This window comes from Photinus pyralis, unplaced genomic scaffold (assembly GCF_008802855.1).
Source record: "Photinus pyralis isolate 1611_PpyrPB1 unplaced genomic scaffold, Ppyr1.3 Ppyr1.4_LG10, whole genome shotgun sequence".
NCBI classification, from domain to species: Eukaryota; Metazoa; Arthropoda; class Insecta; order Coleoptera; family Lampyridae; genus Photinus; species Photinus pyralis.
This window is the reverse complement of record NW_022170250.1, coordinates 2163743-2179606: the sequence shown is the minus strand read 5'-3', so window position 1 is coordinate 2179606 and position 15864 is coordinate 2163743. Positions and strand designations below refer to the sequence as shown.

Here is a 15864-nt window from a genome sequence, read left to right as displayed (position 1 = left end):
CTTTCCGCCACCTTCTACAGTTTTTTTCTCAGTGTTTACTCGGTTTCCTCTTTTCGTGCCTTCGCCATCCTCCCTCTTTCTCTGTCTCCCCACGACATCACCGACCTCTACTGCTGCAGTCGTATTTTTCTCTTTCTTCTCACCTTACGCTATATTTTATATGGCTGTTCTTCGCTCAAACCCCTTTTCTTTTACATCGCTTCCTCTATCCTCTACAACTGCTGGTTTTTTCTTCTTCTCCTATTTCCCTTCTCGTTGCTTCCCCCTTTCTCTTCCTCGTGATTTTCTCCTCCCCCAGTTCATCCCTTTCTGTCCTTTACATTTTCTTACTGCTTCCTTATCCCATCTTACCCTGTTTTTTTCCTCTCTTGATCTCATCTTCTTAATCCCAGTAAACCCCCCACCCCCATCTTCCTATTACTCCTGAACATCTTTCTCGAGTTGTAATCCCATCTCTTTTCCCACATTGTCCCCTGTTCCCATTTTCGTTGCCTATTTATCTTTATTATTGTTGTCTTTTGTATCACTTTCTTTTTTGTCGCCCTCCGTCTTCTTCTGTTTTCCTATGGCATTCGCCACCTACATTTTCTCATCTCTTTTTCTAGTTCTTCAATTTCTCATTTTCGTTCTACCTTTGTTCTTTCCCTTCACTTTTGGTCTACTGTTGTTTCTTTATTCTTCTTCTTGCGAATTCTCTACTTTATATCTCTGTGCGCTGGGTCTCTTTCTCGTCTTTTCTTTATTACTTTCAGCTTCTTTTCTTCTGCTAAGATCTTCTTTCTCTTGTTTCCTTTCTTTCTGTTACGCTCTTTGCATCCTCTATGGATGTTATCTTTGTTTGCTCCTCCTAAAAAACGTTTCGAAAAGTTTCTTCGCGTTTTCTCTCCTTATTCTCCCTTCCTCTCGCTACTCCTCTCTTTTTGCCTGTCACACTTTTTTTCTCCTCAATGACTCCTTTACAGATCATGTAAATTCGCAAACTACACGGCGCCCACAGCATTTTCATTCCGCTTCCATTCCCTCTTCTATTCCTCATTATGCTCACCTTTACCCTTGCTCTTTATCTTCTAGTTCTTCCTCGCCTTGTTTATTTGTTCATTCATTTATTTATTTATTTGTTCTGGGCCTTCAACAGGATTTCTTCCAGTTGCAGAGCCTTGTCCTTTTCCACCATGTTTTTCTTCTGCTTCTGCCTCTTGCACTTATTCTTTTTGATCTTCCTATTTTTTCAATTTTTTTGGGCTTCCTCTCTTCATTACTTATTTCTTTATGTCATTCTTTCGTTCTTTCTCTTTTGCTTCTTTTTTTGCCTTTTTTCTCACTGTTCAGGGCGTTTATAGTTTCCATTCTCTAGATGCAGTTTCAGTGTTGGGCAAATAGTAGAATATACCTAATCAGTTGCGAGGATTTTTATCATTTTGATATTTAAGTTTGATCCATTTCAGTTCTTCTCTTTCCTTTTATTTCCTTTACTTGTGCTTTTTTCCCTTGTTTAGTTCTTTTTCCTGTACTTTCCCTCCTTGTCATTCTTTTCCTATTCTTGCTCCTCTTCTTAGCGCTCTTCTTTGTCTAGCTCTTTTTTCTCTGTTTTCTGATTCTATTCTTGTTATTTCTTTTGCCCTTTTCCCCAAATCGATCATCGGAAGCATCCTTTCCTTATTTTTTCTCTTTCTAGCTGTTCCTCAGGTTCTTCCTCTTCGGGCTTGACCACCTTATAATTTTTCTTATTGTTCCTTCCTTTTCCTTTATTCACGCTTCGTGTTGTTCGTCATTTTTTTCCTTTTTCTGCTTCTATCTCTTCTCCCCATTTAAAGCCATTCAATCACTAAATCCCTAAAGTGATTGGAAATCATTTAAAATGACAAAATTATAAGTGCGATGAAGAAATTTCAAATCAATAAGTTCACTGGAAACTGGAACGATATATAAAATCATTGTGTAATTTCTTTGTCGATTTTAGATGGAGCACCCTGTATGCCAAGTTATAAGAGCGCCTCTAGTGGTAGAATATCAAGGACGGTAGTTACTTTGATTTACAGAGTAGTTCATCTGTATTACTGGGAACTGCAAACTCTAACCTCAAATAATTTGATTTGCTGAGTAAGTAAAAGTAAATAGTGCCTAAAAGAAATGGCCAACAAGCGTAGAAAAACCCAAAGTAAGTCTGGAGATGGCATTCAAAAGTGCATTCTTCACGCAAAACATTCCTCAAATTACAGAGCTAGAGGACGGAGACTCCAAGCCTATCATCGATTACAAAATTCACTTGGCAGCCGCCGTGCACCTCCCCAAACTAAATATCCAAAAAAATGAAGACGTAAGTTTCAAATGTAAGGAATGTGAATACGTAACGAAGCTAAAGGGGAACCTCAAGGTGCACGCCGTTGTGCATTCGGGCGAACGCAACTTCCCATGTGAGTACTGCCCCTACAAGGCAACACAATCTTCTAGTCTTAAAACCCACGTCAGACTAAAGCATGGAAAACCTAGAAAATTAAAGTGCGAGCTGTGTAAATATACGACAGCATTAAGAGGTAATCTAAAGAAACACGCGGTGGTGCATACGGGGGAGAAGAATTTCAAATCGCCACTGTGCGATTTTAGAGCAGGACAATCAAGTACCGTTACAACACATATTCGACTGTGTCACAGACAGGATGCGAAAATGTTTCAATGTGAGCACTGCCAGTATGAGACTCCACATAAGGGGAACCTTAAAAAACACAACGCGATACATTATTAGTTTCTTTTTTACAATTTTTGTTTTATTTTGATGATCAGTTGTAAATAAACACGTTGCAAGTTCTTGAATGTTGTTTGAAAGTAATAGAAATTGTAGGTGGCGCTCCTCGAGGATCATTCTAAGGTCCACTATTGTTTCGCCTGTTTTCATTAGTTTTAGTCCCACGTTTTGCCCAGTTTTCAACTTTTTTATCACAATGTACCTAGGTAGAAGTTATCTTGTTATTTGAACTCGATTGGGTAAATCACATTTATCTCCGCGCTCTACCGAAAACCAGATTTTGCACCTTTATTTGCGGGAGCAAAGTGGCGTGTTTCCTTTTTCCATGGAAACTTCAATGTGTTGGTCTGTAGGTACCCTACATTCTGGGGTTTCAGAAATGTAGTTAATTTTGGGTATGTATTTGATGTTGATTGTGGCTTTTAACATCGAATACTTTGGACCAAAACGAAGATAATTGTGACAGTGACGTATGTATAATTAATATTGTTATACTTTTTATAATCCCATAACAATGCAATGTAAAAGAGTGAAAGTATGTAAATAAATAGAATAAAGTCATATAGCAACGCCACCTATTGCAACAGTATGAAAACAATTCATGATGGCGTGTGAGTAACCACTGCTTTCAGCAGATGAGCAGAAACAAAAGTTAAACATCAAACATAACCTTACAAAATTGTTATTGAAAAATGCTCAGCAACTTTTCGTCGCTAGATGAAGAGATCGAAAACTTAAACCACGAAGATTTATGCGAAATAACGCACAGCACGTTGAGACGTCTACTCGCCGCCGATCCTCTCCTCTCCGACCTACCAGGCGACGTGACGAACGAGGAAGTGATCTCCCAAATTGCCGTCCTACAAGGCCAATCAATTACCGTCTTTGTTCTAAGGAATCTAGAATCCCCATTAGCTGTCGTTGTAAGTTCAAAAGCCACCAATCGTAGCCTAATTATAGGTTGCCTTGAACACGTCACTTAATTGCTTTGGAATTTAAATTACTCGTTTAGATACCGCAACAGGGGACGACCGTGCGCGATCTGAAGAAGGCGATCCAAAGAAACTTCGATCTCAAACAGCAACGGCTTAGAAGCAAGACGAAGGTGTCGTGGCGGTACGTGTGGCGAACGTACCACTTGCAGCACGATCTCGTTACGATGAAAGATAACAATGAGCTCGTCATAAACTACGGCGTGACAAATAAGTCGGAGATAAGATTCGTGAAACGTTTACACAAAGATGACCGCTACAACTAGCCTTATCTCGGGATGTTTCTTTTAGTTAGCTTAATTTGCTGTGTGACTGTGATTATTGTTATTGATGGTAAGTAGACGATTGATGGCTTTCTGCACCAATAAAGACTGTTCACGCTTCACTTTATTTAACATTTCCCTTCTAGACTAATGCTTTGGGAGTAGACTGCAGTAGAGCGGTAATGCGTTGAGCTGAAGGTAATTAGAGGACATTTTCTGCTCGTACAGGAACTTTAGGCAAGACAAAAATAGCCTTGAATTGCTGATCTTTGATATGGTATCCCATCAATCGCCCTTCCCTCCTTGTTTTACTTGTAAGGCCCTTGGAAGGATCTAGCTGGCAGTAACTCGGGAGTAAAAAAAATGAACCAATCAATTAATTTATGCGAAATTATTCAGATGTAAGTGGCAGGCATGCTCAAGAAAACAAATGTAAATCCTTCTGCTTCAGATCACTTGATTCCAAATAAAGACAAAAATCTAAATTTTAAACGGACCTATCATCACCATTTTGTTAACATACACTGTTTTACCGTTTGCCAATTTTACTTTTTTTTTGTTTAATCGTGAAAATGTAGTTAGGGTCGTTTTAGGTGTCGTAAGAATGTTTTAAAAGGTGAAAAAAGTCAAAACAAACTTGATTCGGCTCAAAAAAGAACCAATATATGTTTGACGTTGCTAAGTTTACTTTTTGTATTTAAACCTAGAGGTTAAGTGCAAGAACAGCATTCGCTGAACTTCGCCTCTACATATTTGTGTATTACAAAGAACTCTTTTCACTGCAATAAAGGCACTATTATTATTATTATTATACATTCTGATGCTCATTTTCAGTCAATCTTGTCGTAATAATAGGTTGGTAAAAATGCGCTATTTTACGTTTGTGTTTTGGGGTGTAATCTATTATGGGCGCAATACGATTTTTTTCGTTTTGTTTGCTTTTATTAGAGTAACCCACGATACAAATTTCTACCAAATTGCTCCACAAATAAGAAAGTTTACTATTGCCCATGCGCAGTGCGACTTTTGGCAGGACCGTACTTAATGACAACTCGCTCATAGACCATCGAAGTCTGTATCTAGTAAAACAAAAATTAAAATAAAAGACAAAAGCGTCCACACCAAGCATCAGATTTACATGAGCTGGTTTTTTGTTTTTGCCTGAAGTTCCTGACCTTAGACCTATTCATTTTACCCGAAATTTCTTACTCAAAATTGATTTTGTAGGTGCTAGTTGTTACCCGTGGTACGAGCAGATCTCCCGACAGGAGGTCCTAACGGCGGCGTGCTACAACCTCGATCTACGTAGTTACGAGTTCAATTCGAATCAGTTGCATCACATTCTGGTGGACCACAAGCACAAATTGTTATACTGCTACGTACCAAAGGTTTGTGTTCAGATATCTGAACTCTACCCCTTACTTAAAACAAAAATATACCAATTGCTTCTCAAAAAAGAAGAAACAACATGTTATACAAATACCTAGACCCTCACACTAGGTAGAATGCCCCTCGTTCTCAGTGAAAAGTGAATTTGGCCAAAGCGATTGTGCTTTCACCCATAATTAAATGGTGTACATCGTGGCATGAGCAAATTTATGATTTCTGTTCCTTCCATTATTAAATAAACGTTATCTATTTTCTATTTTTAGGTCGCTTGTACCAATTGGAAACGTGTTCTAATGGTACTAACCGAGCGCGCGAACGCGACAAACTTAATGGACATTCCGGCGAGTCTCGCGCACGCGAACTCCTCACTTATTCGATTATCCGAGTACACTACCAAAGAGGCCCAATATTACTTAAACCACTACCTCAGCTTCGTCATCGTCCGTCAGCCGTTCGAAAGGGTGCTATCTGCCTACCGAAACAAGCTGGAGGACACGCTTCCGAGCGCGAAATATTTCCAGGTACCCACCTCGCGATCGCTCAATTTTAAACTGTGGCATTTCAGGCGAGAGTCGGAAGGTACATCGTAAAAAATTACCGCGCGAACGCGACGCGACGCGATTTGGAGAACGGCGACAACGTGACCTTTCGCGAGTTCGCCCAGTACTTAATTAGGGAGGGCATACGCAACGACGTCGCGAACGAGCACTGGAAGCCGATCTACGAGCTGTGCCACCCCTGCGTCATTAACTACACGTTCATTGGCAAATACGAGCAGCTCGACGAAGACTCCGACGTGATATTGAAGATGATCAACGCACCCTCCGTTCTATTTCCGCGGTCGAAGTCCGGACAGACCTCGGAACGATTGAAGCAATATCTGCGGCAGCTGTCCTTAAAGGATATCGAGCAGTTGTACAGGATGTACGAGTTCGATTTTAAATTGTTCGGGTATAATTTAGAAAGTATTTTAGGGTTTGATATTGGTTAATTTTTTTTATTAAAGTATATTTCATATTAACCTGTTTCAGAATCCTTTGTAGATGGCGCAAGCGGATCTGTTACAAAAATGGCCGCGTGCGTGGTTGCCAATTCTATAAAATCACCGTTGTTTTTATTCAGCAGCCATCTTACCTGATCGGTTTCCCAGTACACCTAAGGATTCTGGAGACCTCTGTATTTTTAGAACTTTTGCAGTTCTAAGAACGATACGAAACGCTCCATAGCGCTCTGGAGATAGTTCTACGAAGCACAGATTGATGCAATTTTGAAAGGGGGGCTAGATTCTTATGAGATCCTGGAAAAATTGCTTTCCATAGAGTTGAGGTGAATTCTAGAGGGCCTTTTATAGCTTATCGAGCTCTCTCGGAGCGCTGTGTTTTTTAGAGCAGTACAATGCAGTTTGTCTTCACGTAGACAGCCATGGGTTGAGTGAAGTCCCTTTTAGAGGTGTCGCCTGGCACGGTGACTGGAGGTGCGCTGTTGTCAAGTCTTCTAAACACTCCAAAATTGTTTAGAAAAAGCCCAGGAAAACAGAAGAGATCTCGGAAAGTCAGAATGTAGGGCATCTTTCCAAAGGCTCCTCGCGACATAAATGAACGTTGTTTACGCTTCACGCGTAATGCCCGAAACGGGCCTACCTAGAACCAAACTTCGATTACGTTTTTTATACTTGTAAAGGTGTAGCAGAACGTGCCTCATTCTCTAGCATTTTAGTACACGTAGGTGTCAGGTGTGGGGTCAAACAAGTAATTTAGTGGGTCTGCCGTGGCTAAAATGGCAGAAAAAGTGCTCCAACTATTTCAAGAAGTGAAGAGTGGCCAACAACAGTGGATGTGGACGGCAAGGTAGAATCCCTGCTCTTGATCACAGATGGCCCAAGTGACCACGACGAGTGGCGCCATCCTGCGAGTGGATTCGCTATTACCCGTCAAGGCGCGAGGCAATTGTTTACTGCAAATAAATGGAACGACGCAGAGAGGACGACTACTCTCATCTTGGCATTCTAAGGGGGCGCCCTTTGTTGCGAACAGTCTCGAAACCACTGCAAGATTACGAGCAACTGAAGAACCGCCTGCAGAAGTATGGAGAAAGCTTGCAGGAGTTGGAAACAGATCCGTCTGGCACGTGCGGTAGAGAAAACCTGGTTTCCAGAACATTTTTTTTATCCCTGTGAACTTCCGGAGGATGACACCATTGTGTTTGGAACCGCTGGCATATAGGTCATTCCCTAGAGGGCGCTAAAGTTTGTTTGTGTTTGTATGTTTTTGGAGGTAACGCAAATCTTCCTGTTTAATTTTCTGTTTTGTGTTCCCGCATGTTACTTGATTAAGCAAGCATGTCGACAAATGCCTTGTTGAACAAAAGACGAGCGCCACAGCTCGAAAATGACCAGATGGAGATAAAGGTGGAAGACGAGTTAGAGTGGTATCTCACGCTTACGCCACAGGATTTTGTTATAAATAAGGACGACTGCTATGGCAGAGCAATTCGTCGTCGTGCCGCAGTGAGACAGCCAAATCCCCATTTAGAGACAGCTTATTCATCTTCAAAGGACTGTAAGGAGACGAAGCAGGCCTTGGTTAAAGAGGTGAGCTCTAGTATTTCGTTTCAATTTAACTGCCATCACTGCATCTTCACCGCAAAACGGAAAAAGGCCATAATTGAGCATTTAAAAGTGCATCGTGCGATGCCTAAATTTAAATGTGATCGGTGTGACTATACTTCCAAGTGGAAAGGTAACGTACTCAGACACACGGAGCAGTGGCACGATTCGAAACAGTTCAAATGTGCACAGTGTGATTTCGCTACGGGTCGCAAACAACAATTCAACAGTCACGTGAGAGATACTCATCCGAGAGAATTTAAATGTGAACAGTGCAATTACGTTTCGAATTCGAGAGAGTGTATCATTTCGCACATAACTGGCACCCATGGTCCCAGACACTTTAAATGTGAACTATGCAATTACACGGCTAGTCGGAAATCTAACTTGATGAGTCACATTGAATCGCTGCACGGGTTTGCATTGTTTAAATGTGAACGTTGCAAGTTCACCACTAAATGGAGGGCCAGTCTGAGCATACATGTGAGGTCCTGTCACGATTGGACCGAATTTAAATGCCAACAGTGCGATTTTAACACTAAAGCGAAGGAAAACCTCGTCCAACATGTGAAAGGACGACACGGTTTCGACGTGTTTAACTGCGATCTGTGCACCTTCACGGCAAAAAGGCAAAAATTTCTAAACGCGCACATGAGGAAACATCACAGTCCGGAAGTGCTGAAATGTGAACAGTGCGATTACACCACGAGCTACCAGCCGTACTTGAACTACCACGTGAAGGGCCGCCACAGTTCGAAGCAATTCAAGTGTAAACATTGCAGCTACGTCACAAAGTGGAACACGAACCTCGCCAAGCACGTGCGGTGGAAGCACGGCACGGATCGTTTTAACTGCGATCGCTGTGAGTACCACTCCAAAAGCAAGGGGGACCTTAAGCGGCATTTGAACTCGCGCCATGGCACCGACGCGAACAAAGTGAAATGCGAAATGTGCGAGTTCTCCACGAAATGGCACAGTAATTTAAATAGGCACGTTAAAGTGTGTCGGAAGACGGCGAAAAACAGTTTAATCGCACATGTCGGAGAGCACCGTTAAGGAGTCAAGCAGGTCAGTTGAGTAGTTTTCACTCAGGAAGATCATTAGTTAATTTATACGAATTATGATTCAATTGAATGAAGAATTAAAGTTTATTTTTCTAGAAATCATTTTTTCTGACTTATGCTACACCCTGTATACACCTGGTGGAAATAGAATTTTTTTTTGTCGTGCGGTTGGTAGCATTGATTTGATTAATGTTGGCTTTCCGAATTTCAACTCATGAAAAAATAAATAGGAGAGAAAAGAAATTATGAGTCATGAATTTAAAAGACTTTCTCATAATAATTTTAAAATTATGCCTAATAAATTCAGGTAAATAAACAAATTCAGCGCAGCGACAATTAATCCGCCTTTTAAGGTTATGCCGAACGCACAAAGGATCAAATGTACGAGATCTTCGATGGTCGAACCACTTGCTTTCGTAGACTAAATGCCACACATCAAGTGGGTTGCTCATGTAAGCCCTAATCCCTACCTACTCCCCATCGTCTAATCCGAATGATTTCAGCTAAGAAAGGCGGGTCGACCGGTATCATACATTACGTGGAGACTTTGTCCGATCTCAATTTTATAATGGAGAACGGCACCGGTAGCAGCTACATACCGGTGATGCCTCTGCAGCTCCTCAAACCGTCGACTTTAAAGCTAATACTCGACAAGAATCTGATCACCGGGATCGTCTTGTACAACAACTCCGCGTTGGAAAGCTACACGCACGAGCGCAGCTGCCCCAACCAAATGTCGAACGTCGACAAGACCTGCAATACGGCGTGGAATCCGGACGGCAGCGGCATTCTTTATCAGGACCTGCCGTTTCCGGTGCACTACGTTAACGACGACGATTTAGACAGGATGAAAGCGTGCTTCAGCAAGTTCAACAACTACTCGTACGAGACGCACAGCAAACGGTCGCTGTGCTCGGTCGAGCTCGACGCGTTCATGTTCGCGTCGACGAACACGCCCACGTGCCGTAGACGTTCGCAGTCGAAGACCAACCTCAATCCGGTCAAGTTCTGCGATCCGCTCGGCGGCGAGAACGTGTGGTCCACGCTGTTTCCAATGGACGACGAGCGAGCGAGGAGCAAGTCCTTTGTGGCGTTGGCGGCGCGTCTCGATACTACGTCGTTGTTTAACGGAGTGTTTCCGGGCGCCGCCAGCCCGATTGCCAGTCTGGTCACATTTCTAAGCACGGCTGATTACTTAAAACGGATGGTGCGGGACGTCCATAATTACGGTAGGTGATAGTAATCTTGCATTGGGGCACTGGGGCAAGTACACCACCCACAAGACACCTGTCCAGCTAGCTCAAAACAAATCAAAATCAAAACTTAGAATTTTTTCGTACATTTCCAGCATCTGCCACAAGGAGAAATCCAAATAACTTAAATTAATTCCCAAACACATAAAAAGTTAAAACAAAATCCTTGAAAGCTTACAAAGCTTGTTTGGAGATATTACCCCGCACACAGGCGGGCGACAGTTGAATTAAGAAATTTTAAAATCACTTAGTTTTTTTCTTTTTTTTTTATAATCAATAAAGTGTGAGATTTTTTCTTAATAATCCAAATAGGTGGGACAAGGTTTGCGATACTAGGCGTACTTAACTCGCTCACAAATCCTGACAGCTTTTGAACTTCTCTTTGCTTTATAACACAAAATTAGATAACAAACCAAACTGGCTTGATGAATAAAATAACATTTTCGGTGGCTGTTGGGATGGTACAAACTTACTAAGAAGAGAACCTTTAGACCATGTAGTGGACAAAATAGGGCTGACTGCTCGAAATTTAGCGTAAACAAATTTACACGCTCTTTCACCGACGCGAAACTTGGCAACCTTGTTTTCTCGTTGTCTTCCGTATTTAAAGAAACACATGCGCTCGGCTCCGAGGCGGCTGTAGCGCCTCGTCTCGCTCACCTAGATATGAGTCCATATAGATCAGCTTCGCCTCGCGCTATTCATTTTTTCCAATTTTTAAATTGTGATATATTTTATGACATATGGTCGGCTCCAGCAGCTGCGCCGCCTCTCCTCGATCGAGTAAGTAGGAGTCCATAACTTGACTTCACCTCGCGCTGTTCATTCGTCAAATTTTAGGTATTGTTTATAAGCTCATGGCTCAACTTCACCTAGCTGTGTTCATTCATCATATTTTTCAAGTGTGGTATTAGTGATAAGACATACGCTCGGCTCCGGCGGCTGCGCCGCCTCGCCTCGCGCTATTCGTTCATCATTTTTTTTTAAAGTGTAATTTATTTCATGATAAATGCTCGGTTTCTGTGGCTGCGCCGCCTCGCCTCGCTCAAGTAAATAGGAGTCCATAGCTTGACTTCACCTCACGCTGTTCATTTGTCAAATTTTTGAAAGTGAGGTATTGTTTATGAGCTCATGCCTCGATTTCGCCTTGCCCTATTCATTCTTCACATTTTTTAAGTGTGGTATTATTGATAAGACATACGCTCGGCTCCGGCGGCTGCGCCGCCTCGCCTCGCGCTATTCGTTCATCATATGTAAAGTGTGTTTTTTTCATGATATATGCTCGGTTTCTGCCCTCGCTCGAGTAGCTATAGGCCTATCGCTCAGCTTCCTTCATCTGTGGTATTCTTCAATCATGTGTTTAATTTCAATTTCATGAGAATACCAAAAGACGTGCTTATCATTTCTGTTTATATTAATCAGAGGCGTACTTGCAGAAATGAATGTACTATTCTTACTGTTCAACGGCGAAACCTACGACTACATTGGTTCCCAACGTGTGGTCTACGACATGGAACGCGGCGAGTTTCCACTGAAGTCTGAGTCGGAGACGAATCCAATGCCGCTGATTCGCGTCAAGGACATCGAACTTTATCTTGAGCTAAGCCACCTATCAAAAGGCGACGGGATTTTCGTCCACAATACCGCTGAGGTTAGGACCGCCCACCGATATCCTCCCACCTCTAACGTTCTCATTGCAGAAGAGCGACTTCTTCTCGACGCTACAGTCGAACAACAACTTTTCCAGACTGGAAACCGTCGACGGTTCCATACCGCCCGCCTCCATTCACTCGTTCCTGAAGGAGAACGCGAAGCTGCGCGGCGCCGTTATCGCGAACTACAAAGACGCCTACGTTAACAAATTTTTCAATTCGATCTTCGACAACGTGTCGAACGTCGACTATCACTACTACAACACATCCGATTACTCGACCATACCCCCCGACAGCATCCAAAGCTTCACCGCCAATGTTTCCGAAATGCTGGCGAGATCAATTTATAGCAAGATCGTGGGAAGGAATTACAGTGGCGGCGAGCGGGTCAGAATTGAACTGGTAAGTCAGGATTGATTTTCACAGGTCGGTTCCTTTAGGAATATTATGATTACGTTAAATAAAAAATTTCTAAAACTAATATACAAATCAACAATCTAAGGTAACTTACAGTTATTGATGAGTCTGAGGTTTTCTTCGGGTTACAATTGATATATCCTTCCTTGGAAAAGGTAGCTTCAACTTCACGGTTGAGATCGCGCCTGCGTTTTCGAAATGCGCATCTTTATCGCTCTTATCGCCAGACACACTTTCGTTCACGTTTACTATGAAGCGGTATACGCGCCTATTTTGCGCCTCTATCAGGATTACGTCCATTTTGCGCCTGTCGAATTGTTACGTCCGTAATATTTTTTTTGTAGCAAAATCTTAGTAAATGACTACGCCCTCCGCTTTCCTCTTTCAGGTTGACGAATTGTACAACTGCTACCTGTTGGACGCCGACTGCAAGGTGCATCAGGCCGTCCAGAGAAAGGTAAGTTCGCGTCGCTCGTAGCGACCGCAGATAAATTTCGTCTTCGTCTTAGAAACTGCGCGAAACTCCCTACAACAGCTACGGCTTGTACGTCGGCGTGACCGTCGTGCCCAATTTGCTAACGTACGCCATCGGCCTGACGTTAGCTTGGTTGACCGGAGATGTGATGCCAGATTCGGGTCTGTGCGTCAAAGAAAACCACACGCCTGTGAGTACATCCCGCAGCGCGGCCACTTAATAACAAAAAGAATTTTTCGCAGCTCTACCAATATTTCAACATGTCCGAAAGCCTGGACAATTTAAATTCGACCCTCTGCTACCGCACCACCATGAACTTTTCGGAGGCGGTCAGCCCCGCGTTCATAATCGACGGTAAGCGCTTCGAATTTTCAATGAATCGCTGACGGCTCTCTTGCAGACTACGACTGGAAGTCGGGCAAATACAGTTCGTGGAGCGAGTCGACGTGGAAGGACCTGACGGTGCGCATGTTCCTAAAGCCGGCGCCCGCGCACGAGCGGTTCACGCTCGCGATCGGCTCGATCACGATGATCATGTCGATGATAGTGATTTACTTCGTCAAGACACGAGCCGATGTGCTTTTCGCGACGGCCGAGAATTGGTAAGTAAATGTTAACAGTTGTGGGGGGCGTTTCTACACTGTACGTTCGATTTCAGCTCACCGACTAATTGTTAAGTGTTCCTAATTTAAGACTAATTTATGATTTCATTCCGTCATCACCCTTGTCACTAAAGTATTAATAAAGTATAATTATTTATAAGTGTGCGTTTTATTTGGACAGATTATAGAAACATTTATCATGTACCTTTATCGGCTGCGCGGCCACGCTTGTTTTAGGTTTTCTCCACAAATACAAAGCCCTATAACCCATTTTCACTTTTCTGAGCGATTTGGATTATTCCACAAGTCAAAATCTAAACGAATCGCAGATGTAGGTGAAGATTGCTTCAACATGTCAACAGTTATAGGCAAGAAACAATATTCCAAGGACTTTTGACAGACGAGTACGATTTTCAATTTTATGCAGTGATATATATATATATATATATATATATATATATATATATATAAAGGGCTGTAACTTTTGATCTAGTAGTCCAATGTTAGAACTGTTTGAAATTATGGATTCTACGGGCCAAACTCTATAAGAAAATGTTTTTTCCCGGTCGATCTCAGACAATTTTTTTTTCCGGCCTCAAAAAAAGGCCTTCCTTTTTTTCCAAAAATCAACTGCTCCAAAATTTCTCGGGAAAACACTTTTTCTCACTAATTTTGGTGCGTAGAATCCAAAACGATTTGTACTTTTTCGATCAGACGTCTCAATCAAAAGTTATGGACCAAATACAAATTTCGAAAATATATATATATATATACATAAAGTTCAAAGGGCTGTAACTTTTGATCTAGTAGTCCAATCTTGGAACTGTTTGAAATTATCGATTCTACAGGCCAAACTCTATAAGAAAATGTTTTTTCCCGGTCGATCTCGGACAATTTTTTTTTCCGGCCTCAAAAAAAGGCAGTGTTAGACCTTCCTTTTTTTCCAAAAATCGACTGCTCCAAAATTTCTCGGGAAAACACTTTTTCTCACTAATTTTGGTGCGTAGAATCCAAAACGATTTGTACTTTTTCGATCAGACGTCTCAATCAAAAGTTATGGACCAAATACAAATTTCGAAAATATATATATATATATACATAAAGTTCAAAGGGCTGTAACTTTTGATCTAGTAGTCCAATCTTGGAACTGTTTGAAATTATCGATTCTACGGGCCAAACTCTATAAGAAAATGTTTTTTCCCGGTCGATCTCAGACAATTTTTTTTTCCGGCCTCAAAAAAAGGCAGTGTTATTATACCTTCCTTTTTTTCCAAAAATCGACTGCTCCAAAATTTCTCGGGAAAACACTTTTTCTCACTAATTTTGGTGCGTAGAATCCAAAACGATTTGTACTTTTTCGATCAGACGTCTCAATCAAAAGTTATGGACTAAATACAAATTTCGAACTATATATATATATATATATACATAAAGTTCAAAGGGCTGTAACTTTTGATCTAGTAGTCCAATCTTGGAACTGTTTGAAATTATGGATTCTACGGGCCAAACTCTATAAGAAAATGTTTTTTCCCGGTCGATCTCAGACAATTTTTTTTTCCGGCCTCAAAAAAAGGCAGTGTTATACCTTCCTTTTATTCCAAAAATCGACTGCTCCAAAATTTCTCGGGAAAACACGTTTTCTCACTAATTTTGGTGCGTAGAATCCAAAACGATTTGTACTTATTCGATCAGACGTCTCAATCAAAAGTTATGGACCAAATACAAATTTCGAAAATATATATATATATATACATATATATATATATATATATATATCGGTTCTTAATGGTTTCAACATAAATAAAATTATTAAAAAATATAGATTATTATTAATTATAGAAAATAAATAATACACAAAATTAAAGTACATTTTTCTTTTGCATGAACATATTTTTTAGATTTAATTTAAACTTATTTTCGGCTTACGCGTTTCACCTCTTGTCAACCGGGGTCGCATCTACGTATTTTGCGCCTATGGGCCCCTCAAAATCGCCAATTTAATTTTTAGAGAAATATGTTTATTAATATTTCCGCATAATTACAGGAGGTGATATGGGGCTTTATCTTATTTTACTTTTAAAACTATATTTCCGTTATTACGTCCATTTTAATAACGCATTTTAAGTTTATTTTACAGTTAAATAATGAAATCCAATATACAAACATGTAGGTGTAACCACTGAATCATGTTTTAGAGATCCTAAGAGTTACGCGACGTTATTAATCCCATAATTATGAGTTTTCAACAACAAAAATTGCGGGGGAAACTCTAAATTTTCCACAACCGTAATACAAAGTTAACATAATTTGGTCGAAATGCGAGGATATGTTACTCCATATTTCATGATTACTTTTAAGTTGGTAAAAGAACCTTTTTCCTGCTTTATACCTACCTTCCTCCTTCAAGCT

General features: G+C 41.2%; 4 protein-coding genes across 5 annotated transcripts; all 4 read left to right on the top strand.

Moving 5' to 3' along the window:
• The first annotated feature begins 1980 nt into the window (after positions 1-1980).
• LOC116161834 (zinc finger protein 513-like) lies at positions 1981-2806 on the top strand. The gene is made up of 2 exons (XM_031475306.1): positions 1981-2158; positions 2220-2806. The coding sequence occupies exons 1-2, from the start codon at positions 2131-2133 to the stop codon at positions 2741-2743; spliced, it is 552 nt and encodes a 183-aa protein (XP_031331166.1). The 5' UTR covers positions 1981-2130; the 3' UTR covers positions 2744-2806.
• Positions 2807-3388: 582 nt separating this feature from the next.
• Positions 3389-6412, top strand: LOC116161006 (carbohydrate sulfotransferase 11). Of its 2 annotated transcripts, XM_031474180.1 has the most exons (4): positions 3873-4068; positions 5226-5386; positions 5651-5908; positions 5953-6412. In XM_031474180.1, exons 1-4 carry the CDS (start codon positions 4014-4016, stop codon positions 6376-6378), a joined length of 900 nt encoding a protein of 299 aa, XP_031330040.1. In that variant the 5' UTR covers positions 3873-4013; the 3' UTR covers positions 6379-6412. The 2 variants fall into 2 exon arrangements, with proteins under 2 accessions (XP_031330041.1, XP_031330040.1); XM_031474181.1 differs by lacking the exons at positions 3873-4068; positions 5226-5386 and adding an exon at positions 3389-3666.
• Positions 6413-7643: 1231 nt separating this feature from the next.
• Positions 7644-13615, top strand: LOC116161004 (nicastrin). The gene is made up of 11 exons (XM_031474176.1): positions 7644-9060; positions 9153-9363; positions 9410-9508; positions 9560-10285; positions 11746-11960; positions 12010-12363; positions 12767-12835; positions 12888-13043; positions 13096-13207; positions 13254-13455; positions 13512-13615. Exons 2-11 carry the CDS (start codon positions 9309-9311, stop codon positions 13528-13530), a joined length of 2007 nt encoding a protein of 668 aa, XP_031330036.1. The 5' UTR covers positions 7644-9060; positions 9153-9308; the 3' UTR covers positions 13531-13615.
• On the top strand, positions 7726-9048 carry LOC116161427 (RE1-silencing transcription factor-like). Its single transcript, XM_031474763.1, has one exon. It carries the CDS (start codon positions 7726-7728, stop codon positions 9046-9048), a length of 1323 nt encoding a protein of 440 aa, XP_031330623.1.
• Positions 13616-15864: the final 2249 nt, after the last annotated feature.